Source organism: Monodelphis domestica, chromosome 4 (assembly GCF_027887165.1).
Source record: "Monodelphis domestica isolate mMonDom1 chromosome 4, mMonDom1.pri, whole genome shotgun sequence".
Classification (NCBI taxonomy): domain Eukaryota; kingdom Metazoa; phylum Chordata; class Mammalia; order Didelphimorphia; family Didelphidae; genus Monodelphis; species Monodelphis domestica.
Genome location: NC_077230.1, coordinates 393,871,067 through 393,883,564, shown reverse-complemented (window position 1 = coordinate 393,883,564; position 12,498 = coordinate 393,871,067). Strand labels below are relative to the sequence as shown.

At 50.0% G+C, this 12,498-nt stretch overlaps 1 protein-coding gene across 1 annotated transcript; it reads left to right on the top strand.

The window, feature by feature from the left end:
- Positions 1-3,814: 3,814 nt before the first annotated feature.
- On the top strand, positions 3,815-12,209 carry SLC25A34 (solute carrier family 25 member 34). The gene is made up of 5 exons (XM_001377385.4): positions 3,815-4,477; positions 5,713-5,778; positions 5,930-6,082; positions 6,427-6,561; positions 10,290-12,209. Exons 1-5 carry the CDS (start codon positions 4,028-4,030, stop codon positions 10,470-10,472), a joined length of 987 nt encoding a protein of 328 aa, XP_001377422.1. The 5' UTR covers positions 3,815-4,027; the 3' UTR covers positions 10,473-12,209.
- The last annotated feature ends 289 nt before the right edge of the window (positions 12,210-12,498 follow it).

Here is a 12,498-nt window from a genome sequence, read left to right as displayed (position 1 = left end):
TTGCTTTCTTTTTTTCTTTCTCCTTTCTCTTATCTTTCTCCTTTTTCTTTCTTTTTTTTCTCTCTCTTTCTTTCTCCTTTCTTTTTTCTGTTTTTCTTGGTTTTTTCTTATGCTTTCTCTTTTTTTCTTTCTTTTTCTCCTTTCTTTTTCTTTCATCTTTCTCTTTTTTCTTTTTCTTACTCTTTCTCCTTTCTTTTTCTTTTTCTTTTTTCTTTCTCTCTTTTTCTTTTTTTCCTCACCTTCCTTTCTTTTCCCTCCCTCCTTCCTTTCTTCTTTCTCTCTTACTTTCTGCTTCTTCCTTAGAATCAATCACATGTATCAGTTCTAAGGCAAAAGAGTGGTAAGAGGTAGGCAATTGGGGTTAAATGATTCACCCAGGGTCATATGGGTAGGAAGTATCTGAGGCCAAATTTGAACTCAGGATCTCCCCTCTTTAGGCCTGGTTCTCAATCCACTGAGCCACCTAGTTGCCCCCCAAAGTGCTATCTTTCATGGGATATGCTTCTTTTTTTTTTTTTTAAATATATTTTATTTGATCATTTCCAAGCATTATTCGTTACAGACATAGATCATTTTCTTTTCCTCCCCCCCACCCCCCATAGCCGACGCGTAAGTCCACTGGGCATTAGATGTTTTCTTGATTTGAACCCATTGCTTTGTTGATAGTATTTGCATTAGAGTGTTCATTTAGAGTCTCTCCTCTGTCATGTCCCCTCAACCTCTGTATTCAGGCAGTTGCTTTTTCTCGGTGTTTCCACTCCCATAGTTTATCCTTTGCTTATGAATGGTGTTTTTTTTCTCCTGGATCCCTGCAAGTTGTTCAGGGACATTACACCGCCATTAATGGAGACGTCCATTACGTTCGATTATACCACAGTGTATTAGTCTCTGTGTACAATGTTCTCCTGGTTCTGCTCCTCTCGCTCTGCATCACTTCCTGGAGGTTGTTCCAGTCTCCATGGAACTCCTCCACTTTATTATTCCTTTGAGCACAATAGTATTCCATCACCAACATATACCACAGTTTGTTCAGCCATTCCCCAATTGATGGGCATCCCCTCGTTTTCCAGTTTTGGGCCACCACAAAGAGCGCAGCTATGAATATTTTTGTACAAGTCTTTTTGTCCATTATCTCTTTGGGGTACAGACCCAGCAGTGCTATGGCTGGGTCAAAGGGTAGATATTCTTTTGTCGCCCTTTGGGCATAGTTCCAAATTGCCCTCCAAAATGGTTGGATCAGTTCACAACTCCACCAGCAATGAATTAATGTCCCTACTTCATGGGATATGCTTCTTAACTGGCGTATACTCTTCTGTCCCAGCTGTCTTTCAATCTAGAGCTGGAAGGAGCCATCTAGTCCAACCCCCTCAATTTATTGATGAGCAACTAGACCCCCAGAAGTCAGGTGACCTGCTTAAGGTCAAAGATCAAGAAGCCATTAGAGTGGGTTGGGGGCAGGTGGGAGGAGCTGGGTGGCTTAGTAGAGCCAGGCTTTAAGATGGGAGATCCTGGTCCAAATCTTGCCTTGGACACTTCATAACTTTGTCGCCCAGGGCAAGTCCCTTAATCCCCATTGCCTCACCCTTTTGCCTTAGAATCAATAGACAATGACTCTAAGAAGGAAGATAAGGGCTTTAGAAAACCCTTAAGGTGGGGGGGGGGGTCTTGGAGTTCAAGGTTCCTGGATCCCATCCTCTGGACACTTGACATCTGTAACCCAGCCACACAGATTAGGAGATGGAAAGCCCTTTACAGACCCTCTGGCCCAATCCTTTCATTCCAGAAGAGGAAGCCAAGCCCCAGAGAAATTAAATGGTTTGGCCAAGGTCCAACAGTAGGAAGAGACTGAATCTGAACCCAGATCCCTAACTCCAAGACCAGCTGGTGCTGTCCCACGGCTGCACACTGCTGTGCATTCTCCAGGAAAGCGGCTCCCCACAAAGGCCCAGATAATCAGACAGGAGCAGACAGCACCTCATGGGGGGAAGCCCCAAGGTTTGAGTGTCCCTAAGTTCAGGATGAGTCCACTGTGATGTGGACACCAAAAGAACCCGGGCAGCATTAATGTGAGGTCAGTTGGTCAATAAACATTAAGCACCTACTGTGCACCAGGCACTGGGCTAAGCTCTTAGAGGTACAAAGAAAGGCAAAAGGCAGTCCCTGCCCTCAAAGAGCTTACAGTCTAATAGGGAAACCCTAATGGATGGATAGAGAATTTATTAAACACCTACTGTGTGCCAGGCACTGGGCTAAGCACTGGCAAGTACAAAAAAAAAAAGTAAAAGACAGTCCCTGCCCTCAAAGAGCTTATAGTCTAATAGGGGAGCCCTAATGGATGAATAAAGGATATATTAAGCACCTACTGTGTGCCAGGCACTGGGCTAAGCACTGGCAAGTACAAAAGGCAGTCCCTGCCTTCAAAGATCTTAGTCCAATAGGGGAGCCCTAATGGATGAATAAAGGATGTATTAAGCACCTACTATGTGCCAGGCACTGGGCTAAGCCTTGGGAGGTACAAAGAAGGTTGGCACTCTTCACCATCAAGCTATTCACAGTCCAGTGGAGGAGACAACCAGTTGTGTGCCACAAGATCAGGCCAGGGTAAGGAGGAAACGATATTGATAGCCCTGCTACCCTCTGCCCTGGTCTGAGTCCGCCTGGAGTAGGGGCAGACTCAGTACTGGGTCCGACCTTTAGCCAAGAAGGGATGTCACATGAGGAAGAGGGCTGCTGCCGCTGGAGCCAAGTTTCTCGCCTTCAGAGCCAGGTAGCCTGTGGGCTCCTGGGAAGCAGGGACTGTCTCTTGCTTTTCTTTGCCTGTCACTGAGCAGAAAGGACGGGGGCTCATCTGAAGAGGACCTCCATACCTTTGGAAGTAGTCCGGAGGGCCTGGGGGGGGGGGGGCACCAGCATGGGCTGGCAATGTCAGACCCAGATCCAGGCTGCCCATACAGAAGATGGCATGGACTGCCCAGAGAAGGAGGCAGGTAATGAGTTCCCCATCCCTAGAGGTCCCAAAGCAGAAGCTGGATGGCTACTTGTCCATGATGTAGACAAGATTCTTATTGAAGGGGACAGTTAGGAGGGTGGCTAGAGAACCAAAGCTGGAGTCAGGAAGTCCTGGGTTCAAATGTGGCCGGAGACACTTCTTAACCGTGTGACCCTGGGCAAGTCACTTAACCCCATTTGCCCAGCCCTGGCCCTTCTGTCTTAGACAGATTCTTCTTCAAGGTCTGGGTTGAACTAAGGAGATTCACTTGAAGTGAGTCTAGGTGGGGAGTTAGGTCATGGGAAAGGGGGAAAGGGGGAAGGGAAGAGGCATTAAGCACCCAGCCTGTGGCAGGCACTTTATTTTATTTCCTTTTTATTTTTCCTTTTTTTAATTGAAATTTTTTATTCAACTAATTAATTTAGAATATTTTCCCATGATTCCATGTTCTTTCCCTCCCCTCCTCCCCCTTCCCCACAGCCCACACGCAATTCCACTGGGTTTTATATGCATCATCGATCAAGACCCATTTCCACATTATTGATCATTGGCAGGCACTTTAGAAACGGATCTCCTTGGATCCTCCCAAGGAGGCAGAGTTCTGTTAAGCTCATTTTACAGTTTAGGAAACTGAGGCAGGCAGAGACAAAGTGCGTAGTGAAGTTCCGATTTGAACCCAGGGCTTTCGGACCCTGAGTCTGGAGCTCTCCCCACTGTTCCACCCACGCGGAGGAGGGAGGGAGCAGCCTCTCCCCGCCCCAGCCCGGAGTGACCTTTCCTCCAGATCCCAGGGCCAGGGCGCCTCCCGGGGCAGGGGAGGTGTGAGGAGCAGCGGCCCCCGGGATTGGCCAGGGCCGCCAGTGGGAGCGTCTTGGCGCCCTGGGTGGGTTCCTGCCCGTCCGTCCGGGCACTGGCTGGGCTGGAGACCAGAGCTAGGACGGAGGGGACTCGAGCCCGGCCACAATTGCGTCCTGCAGGCGGGGGGCCACCTAGAGCGGCTCCCCGCGTCCCCCCTGCCCCCCGCCGCTGCCCGCGCCCATGCCCGCAGCCCACACCTTGCTGAGCCCGAGGGGGGCCATGCAGACTACCCCGGCGCCCGGCGGGGCTGACGCCGCGTCCGTGTCCCCCGCCGCCGACCTCGTCCTGGGCGCCTCAGCCTGCTGCCTGGCCTGCGTCTTCACCAACCCCCTGGAGGTGGTCAAGACGAGGCTCCAGCTGCAGGGCGAGCTGCAGGCCCGGGGCACGCATCCGCGTCCCTACCGGGGGCTCTTCCGGGCCGTGGGCGCCGTGGCGCGGGCAGACGGGCTCCGGGGACTGCAGAAGGGGCTGGGGGCGGCCCTGCTCTACCAGGGGCTCATGAACGGCGTCCGCTTCTACTGCTACTCGCTGGCCCTGGAGGCTGGCCTCACGCAGCAGCCCGGCGGCACCGTGCTGGCAGGGGCGCTGGCTGGAGCCCTGGGCGCCTTCGTGGGGAGCCCTGCCTACCTGGTGAGTAGACTGGCCGCCCTTCGCTGCCGCCCCCTTAGCAGAGGGCGCCACAGCTGGACCTGGCACCCAGCCTCCTAGCTGCCCACGCTTACTATCAATTCTAACACAGAATGATGGTCAGGGCTAGGCAATGGGGGTGAAGTGACTTGCCCAGGGTCACCCAGCTGGGAAGTGTCTGAGGTCAGATTTGAACCCAGGACCTCCCTTCTCCAGGTCCAGCATTCTCTCTGGGCCCTGCTCCAAACCACTCTTAATTTGAAGAGGAAGTGCCAATCTGTATTGGTAAAGGAAGTTTCCTCTTCTGGGAGTCCCCTGTATCAATAAAGTCACGCCTAGCCCTATAATAATCGCTAAGGTTTGCAAAACACTTTATAACTATCACATTGGATCCTTACAACAACCTATAAGGTTGCAGTCATGATTAGTCCCAATTTACAAATGAGAATCACATAGCTAGTAAGTGTCCGAGTCAAGATTTGAACTCAGATCTTGTGACTCCGAGTTCAGCACTCTGTACCCAAAGGCACCCCGCAGCCTCTCTCCTCTATAAAAGCTCATCACTGGAGCCATCCCAAAGAGAAGCCCCCTTTGACGGGGATATGATGGGAGATGTAGACTCTAAACCATCACCCTGGTGTAAATATCAATAATAGGGAAACAGGTCTTGATCAACGACACATATAGAATTCAGAGGAATTGTGGGTCAGCTAGGAGAGGGGAGAGAGAAACAACGTGAATCATGGAACCATGGGGAAATAGTCTAAATTAATTAAATAAATGAACATTTCCCCCCAAAAAAATCAAAATTAAAAACCAAAGAGATGCCCCTTTCTGGAGGTCTCCAAAGGGAAGCTGGGTAATGAACTAGAAGGAGGATTTCAGATATTGGTCCAACTAAGAGCCCCTCCGAGGTTTTGACTTTGAGATTCTGGGATTCAGAGACAGTGAAGCCTGAAGTGCAGGGACTGGGGAGATTGGATACTGGGGGGAAATTAGGGGTTCCCTACGCTGTGAAGGGTATGGAATGGCCTCTTGCCCTGTAGCTCGGGACTACTTTCTCCCCTTCCCTTAATCTGTTCTTCACACCAAGATTGAATTTGGAGTCCCAAGACCTGAGTTCAAATCCCACCCATTCTATTCTTATTACCGATGTGATCTTAGCCTCTGATCATGGCTTCAAGTTCTTTATCTATGGATAAAGCCCTAAATCTGTGATGCTGTGACCATTCTCCCAGGTCAAAACGCAGCTCCAGGCGAAGACAGCGGCCACTGTGGCTGTTGGCCATCAGCACGAGCACCAGGTGAGGAGCTCTTCCCCTGCTCCCTCTCCCCATGATGCCCCCCAAGCTGAGCCCTGTGACCCCGCCTCCTGGACCCCAGAGGAGGGCCCCCAAAGGGTCTAGAGGGGACTCCCGGCAAGCCCTCTTCCTCCGTTTCTCTCTCTTTCTGCAGAGTGTCCTTGGGGCCCTGGAAACCATCTGGCGGCAGCAGGGTGTCCCTGGACTGTGGCGTGGGGTCGGCGGCGCTGTGCCCAGGGTCATGGTGGGATCAGCCGCCCAATTGGCTACCTTCGCCTCTGCCAAATCGTGGGTCCAGGACCACAAGGTGAGCGGCTCAGGGTACCCAAATCCCTGAATCCTTCTTCTGGAACATATTTTTTTGCTGCTTCTTTAAAAGTGGGAATCACTTAATTAAAAGATTCATCAGGGTGGCCAGTTGGTTCAGTGGACAGAGAGCCAGACCTGGAGATGGGAGGTCCTGGGTTCAAATATGACCTCAGACACTTCCTAGCTGGGTGACCCTGGGCAAGTCACTTAACACCATTGCCTAGTCCTTTCCACTCTCCTGCCTTGGAACCAATGCACAGGATTGATTCCAAGGTGGAAGGTAAAAAAAGAAAGAGGCAGAGAAGCTGGGATCAGCTCATGGGGCTTCCTGTCTCCTTGCAGTGGTTCCAGGAGGACAGCTGGCTGGTGGCCCTGGCTGGGGGCATGATCAGCAGCGTGGCAGTGGCTATTGTGATGACGCCATTCGACGTGATCAGCACCCGCCTGTACAACCAGCCTGTGGACCCCACAGGAAGGGTGAGCCCGGGGGTTGGGAGGGAGATGGAGAGAGGGAAAAGGAAGAGATGGGCAGAGTTAATGGGGGGCTGGGAAGAGAAGGGGGTGCGGAGCTCCCTCACAGAATGTGGGTCTAGAGCCAAGATTTTAGAGGTTCCTGAAGTCACTCCTTTCCTCATCCTTTTACAGATGAGACATTAAGTCACTTTCCTCAAGGTCACACCAGTGGGGGATTTGAATCCAGGGCTTGTGACTCTAAATCTCTTATTCTCCCTTTGGGTCTCTGTGGTAGAGCCTGGGACCGTGGAGGTCTCCCTGGATCCAAGATCTCATGGATGTGGCAGCCCATGCAGGGTTACTTTTGTCCATGTCCCCCTAAAAGTCCTTCTTGGGGTGGGGGTGCTTTCTCCTATTCTCCTGACATGGTTTGGATCCCAGCAGAGCATGGGAGCTGCCCCCAGGTCTTTCCTTCTCTCTTTCAATCAGGAACAAGTCATCCAAGTTCATTTTCAATATTCTCTTCTCAGGCTCAGCTCATCTTTTCTTAAAATTTTATTAAAATTTAATTTATTAAATGTAAAATTATTTAAAAACAAAACCAACCTCACCATCTGTGTTAGAATCAATTCTAAGTATCAATTCCAAGGCAGAAGAGGAAGAAGGGCTAGGCAATGGGGGTTCAGTGACTTGCCCAGGGTCACACAGCTAGGAAGTGTCTGAGGCCAGATTTGAACCCAGGACTTCCCATCACCAGTCCTGGCTCTCTATTCACCAAGCCACTTGGCTGCCTCACCTATCTTTTGCCATATTTTTTTTTCTTTCTATCTGAGCAACAGTGTAGACCTATTCTCTAAGACTAAGTCCTGATAGCAAGCGCAGCCCTGGAGGATAGATTCTTTGGCCAAGACATCTCAGGATCCTCCTCTCTTCCTCGCCTTCCCGTCTTCAATGAACAGTTATTAAACTCCTCCCAAGACTCTAAAGATGGCCTGGCACAGTCGGGTCCCGGCCACTGAGCTGAACTGCCGAGTATTCAGACTCTACTGCAGAGAGTCCAGCTCCAACGGGCCGGCCGTGTCCGAATGTGTACCCCCAAAAGACGATTTTACGGAGAATTCCCACGAGGCAAGCCCTCGGCAGCAGTCAAAAGAGCTCTGGTATTTCCTGGGAGGCTGCGGAGACACTAGACAGAAGACGCTGCGCTCTAGGAACAGAGTCCAATGGTGGTAGTTCTAAAGAAATGGGAGACGCACAGATCTAGAGCCATCTCCATCCCAAATGCTCCTACGGGCTGTTTGTGCCCGACCTGAGGCAGAGCCTTCCCAGCTCAAGTATTGCTCTGATCAGCCACGGTGACACGCCGGACGTTGACCCTGACGTAGTGATGCCATCTGGTTCTCTTCCAGTACCGGGGACAACGACCGAAGATGACCGAAGATCAGATCGGCAACCCAAAGAAAGACAACAAAACAAAGATGGAGCCCGAGAGCCCGGCCAAGTCATTAGCAGCAAATATCTCTCCATGCCAACTTGGGGCCAGGCTTGGGGCTCATCGATAGAGAGATAAAAATGAGGGATGGAGATGGCACATGCCCTTAGGGAGTTCACACCCTAACAGTAGAAGGTGCAGAAGGAGGAGTTGGAAGGCAGGGTTTAGAACTGGCTGGGAGGTGCCATGGAGGCAAGAGAAGATGAAAATTTCCCCTATTAGAGTCAAGGGTTCCAGGAGGTGGAGGTGGGCCAGTGTGCAGGTAGCATGGTTTGGAAATGACCAGAAAGTGATATGATCAGGTGGCTCAGTGGATAGAGAACCAGACCCAAAGATGGGAGGTCTTAGGTTCAAATCAGAACCCAGTCACTTCCTAGCTGTGTGATCCTGGGCAAGTCACTTAATCCCTATTACCTAGCTCTTATCACTCCTCTGTCTTAGAACCAACACACAGTGTTGGTTCTAAGACAGAAGATGAGAGACAGAGACAGAGAGAGACAGAGACAGAGACAGAGAGAAAGGAAGGAAGGAAGGAAGGAAAGAAAGAAGAAAGGAAGAAAAGCAATATAAGGAAGGAAGGAAGAAAAGCAATATAAGAAAGAAAGGAAGAAAGAAAAGCAATATGAGAGAAAAAAGAAAAGGAAGGAAGGAAGAAAAGCAATATGAGAAAGAAAGAAAAAGAAAAAAGAAAAGAAGGAAAGAAAGAAAAGCAATATGAGAAGAAAAAGAAGAAAGGAAAGAAGAAAAAACAATATGAGAAAGAAAAAGAAGAAAAAAGAAAGGAAGAAAAGCAATATAAGAAAGGAAGAAAGAAAAGCAATATGAGAAAGAAAGAAAAAAGAAAGGAAGGAAGAAAAGCAATATGACAGATAAGACCAAGGCCTTGCCCTCAATGAGTTTATATTCTGTTGAGATGCAAAGATATGACACAGACCCTGTAATGAATTTATAACCTCCTTCAGTTGATTTGAATTCTTGTCAGACTCTTTGTGACCTCATTTGGGATTTCCTTAGCAAAGATAATGGAATGGTTTTCCATTTCTTTCTGCAATTCATTTTCTAGATGAGGAAACTGAGGCAAGCAGGGTTAAGTGACTTGCTTAGGGTCACACAACTAGTAAGTGTCTGAGGCCAGATTTGAACTCAGGAAGATTAGTCTTCCTGATTCCTGGACTGGCACTCTATCCACTGTGCCACCCAGCTGCCTGTTCAAACTCTGCTGATATGCAAAGATTGATAAGAACTAACTAAAGTTAATCTTTATGCAACACTTTACAGACATGACTTCTCTTGGATCTTCACAAACAGCCCTGTGAAACAGGGCAACAGCTATTATTTGCCTCATTTTACAGATGGGGAAACTGATGTCTGAAGTGTAAGTGACTTTCCCAGGGTCTCACAAGTGTATTGAGTAGAATCTAAGCTGGGATCCAAACTTGGGCTCTTTATTCCACACTTGCCTTCTCTGGGGGGAAAGGACAAGTTCACAATGAACTAATTCTGCCGTGGAAGTTGCAGTGGGTGCAAAGGAGAGGCTTCGGTTTGGGGAATAGGAAGGCTGAGATGGCTTTTCCCCTGGACGATGGGAAATCAGAGGAGATTTAATGGAGAAGATGGTACCTGAGATGGACCAAGCAAGGAAGAAGGAGTTTCCGGAGACAGAATGGGGAAGAGGATTCGATTCCAGGCTTCCTAGGGAGGATGAGAACAGGAGATGAAGGAAATGGAGGTTTATCTCATTGGCTGGGATGGAGAATTACTCAAATGGAATGAATGTGAGATGAGGTAGCCAAATGGGTTGGAGCCACTTTGGAGAGAGCCTTCACCATCTAAGACGATGATAGGACTTGAAACCAGGAGGAGTCTTGGGAAGCAGCTCATCCAACACCCTTAATTGATCAGAAAACTCAGTCCTCCAGAGAGATTCTTTGACCATGAGAGAGAGTGATTTGACCAAAGTCCCACAGAGAGTAAGCAGCAAAGTCAAGCTCTGAACCCAGGGCCAGCTAAGTAGCACCATGGATAGAGTGCCAGACCTGGAATTGGGAGGACCTGGGTTCAAGTCTAGCCTTAGATAGTTTCTAGCTGTGTGACCTTGGATAAGTCACTTCACCCCCATTGCCTAGCCCTTACCTCTCTTCTGCCTTGGAACCAATACACAGTATTGAGTCTAAGATGGAAGATGAAGAGCCATGAATGTGGCCAATGAATCAGAACATGTGCTGGATAAAACGAGTGATGCCCCTGCCTTCCTCCTCAGGGCCAGCTGTACCGGGGACTCTTGGACTGCTTGGTGAAGATTACCCAGGCAGAGGGTCCCCTGGCTCTCTACAAGGGTCTGGGACCCGCCTACCTGCGCCTGGGCCCCCATACGGTCCTCAGCCTGCTCTTCTGGGACGAGCTCCGAAAGCTCACCTACAGATTCCAGCACCAGGGAGCTTAGGGCCCCTTCCTGGCCCTCTCCCAGCAGCCCTCCCTGCCCAGACTGGCTCTCCATCCCCCTCCACCCAGCCCCTACCCCTTCTTCATGGCACCCTGGAAAGGACTCATAGTGGAGGAACTGGGGAGCCAATGGGGAGCCCCCATGGAGAATGGGAGTCAGCGCAGCCGTCCCAAGGGACCCTGGACTGTCTGGGGGATCGGAATGGGTTGGCCAACGTTCATGGGCGGCACTTGAGTTTCCACTTCTAAGAGGGCCAACTTCCTGTCCTTGTTCAGTCCTTCACAAACTGAATCCCCCTGAGCTGAGTGTCCCAAAATAGGATCCCTGATTCCCAATGCCTCAGTGTACCCCATCTGTGCTCCTGGGGAAAGACCTCATGCTTGACCCAGATACATGGCTCAGGATTGGAGGGAGTCAGAAAATGGCCCACGGATCATCAGATCGTAGCCAAAAGAACCTCAGAGGTTATCTAGTGAGGACACGTTTTACAGATGAGGAAACTGAGGCCCTGAGTGGTCACACAGGTAGCAAAAACAGAGCTGGCCTTTGCCCCTTGGGTCCTCAGACACTGAAGATGTTCTTTAGAACATGGAATGTTGGGATCCAGAATATACAGTTTACGACAGAGGGGAGGCAGCATGGAGGATGTTGGACTTGGACTCAGAAAGACGTGGGTTCAGGATTGAGATTAGATGTTACCTGACTGTGTGCTCTGGGGAAAATCATTTCTCTGTGACTCAGTTTCCTTCATCAGTAAAAAGCTGGAATTGGATCGAATGGTCTTAAAGGTCCTCTCCAGCTCTCCTGCCGGCACTGAAAAGGATCTCTGAGCCCACCCACCCCAGCTCCTGCCTCTCACAGAGAACTGAGTCCCAGACAAGGAATATGACCTGTCCAGGATTCTATGACAAGGGGCAGAGTCAGGATCTGAACCCAGGTCTTCTGACACCCAGTTATTCCACTTCCCTCTTCCAGAAGTCCCCCTGAGAGGCTGGACGGGGGGCAAGGCTGGTCCCTGTCCTCCAGAGCTGTCACAGAGCAGTATGGTGTATGAATGCTGTTAAATGAACGTCTTTCCCATGACCTACGTCTTTCTAGGTTTCCAATATTCCTGGGGATTTGGTGGGGATCAAAGATCACTGCCTCCATCTCACAGAGATAGAAACAAGCCCAGAGTGGGGCAGCAACTTATCTAAGGTCACACAGCAAGAGAGCTCTTTGAGATTTATAAAGCACTTAAAAATATTATCTCATGGGGCAGCTGGGTGGCTCAGTGGATTGAGAACTAGGTCTAGAGATGTGAGGTCCTGGGTTCAAATCTGGCCTCAGATACTTCCTAGCTGTGTGACCCTGGACAAGTCACTTAATTCCCATCATCCTGCTCTTACTGCTCTTCTACCTTAGAACTAATGCGCAATATTTATTCTAAGATGGAAGTTAAGGGAACTGGGGGGAAAAACCTTATTTCACTGAATCCTTACAACAGCTCTGGGAGTAGGCATTATTATTCTCTCCATTTTACAGTTGAGGAAACTGAGGCAAACAGAGGTAATTGCTCAGGTAGTAAGTGCCTGAGGCTGGATTTGAACTTGGGTCTTCCTGACTTCACAGAGGAAGAGAGTCTACAGGAGAACACAGACAACTGACCTTGGGGCTGGGGGGCTCCCCCAGAACCCCCCCCAACACTCCAGGCCCCCTCCCCCACTCCAGGTGAATAAAGTTTTCTATTTTTGCTTAGTTGGTGCGTTTTGCTTCTGGCCCCTCATTTCTGCAGGCCGTTCCCCGCGCTTATCCTCTTTGCTCCCTTTTTGGTTAAAAGTCCGGAGTGTCCCAGCTCACCCAGGTGAGAGTGCCTTGCCCAGAACCGGCTATGGGGGCATTCTGCCCCCTGGTGGTGATGACGCGAAACTGCAAAACTGAATGACCCGAGAGAGATTGGAATGGGAATTGTGGGGAGGGGGAGCTTCCCATCATGCAACGGAAGGAGAGAAAGCCTTAGACTGGGGGGAGTGTGGGTGGGTGAGCT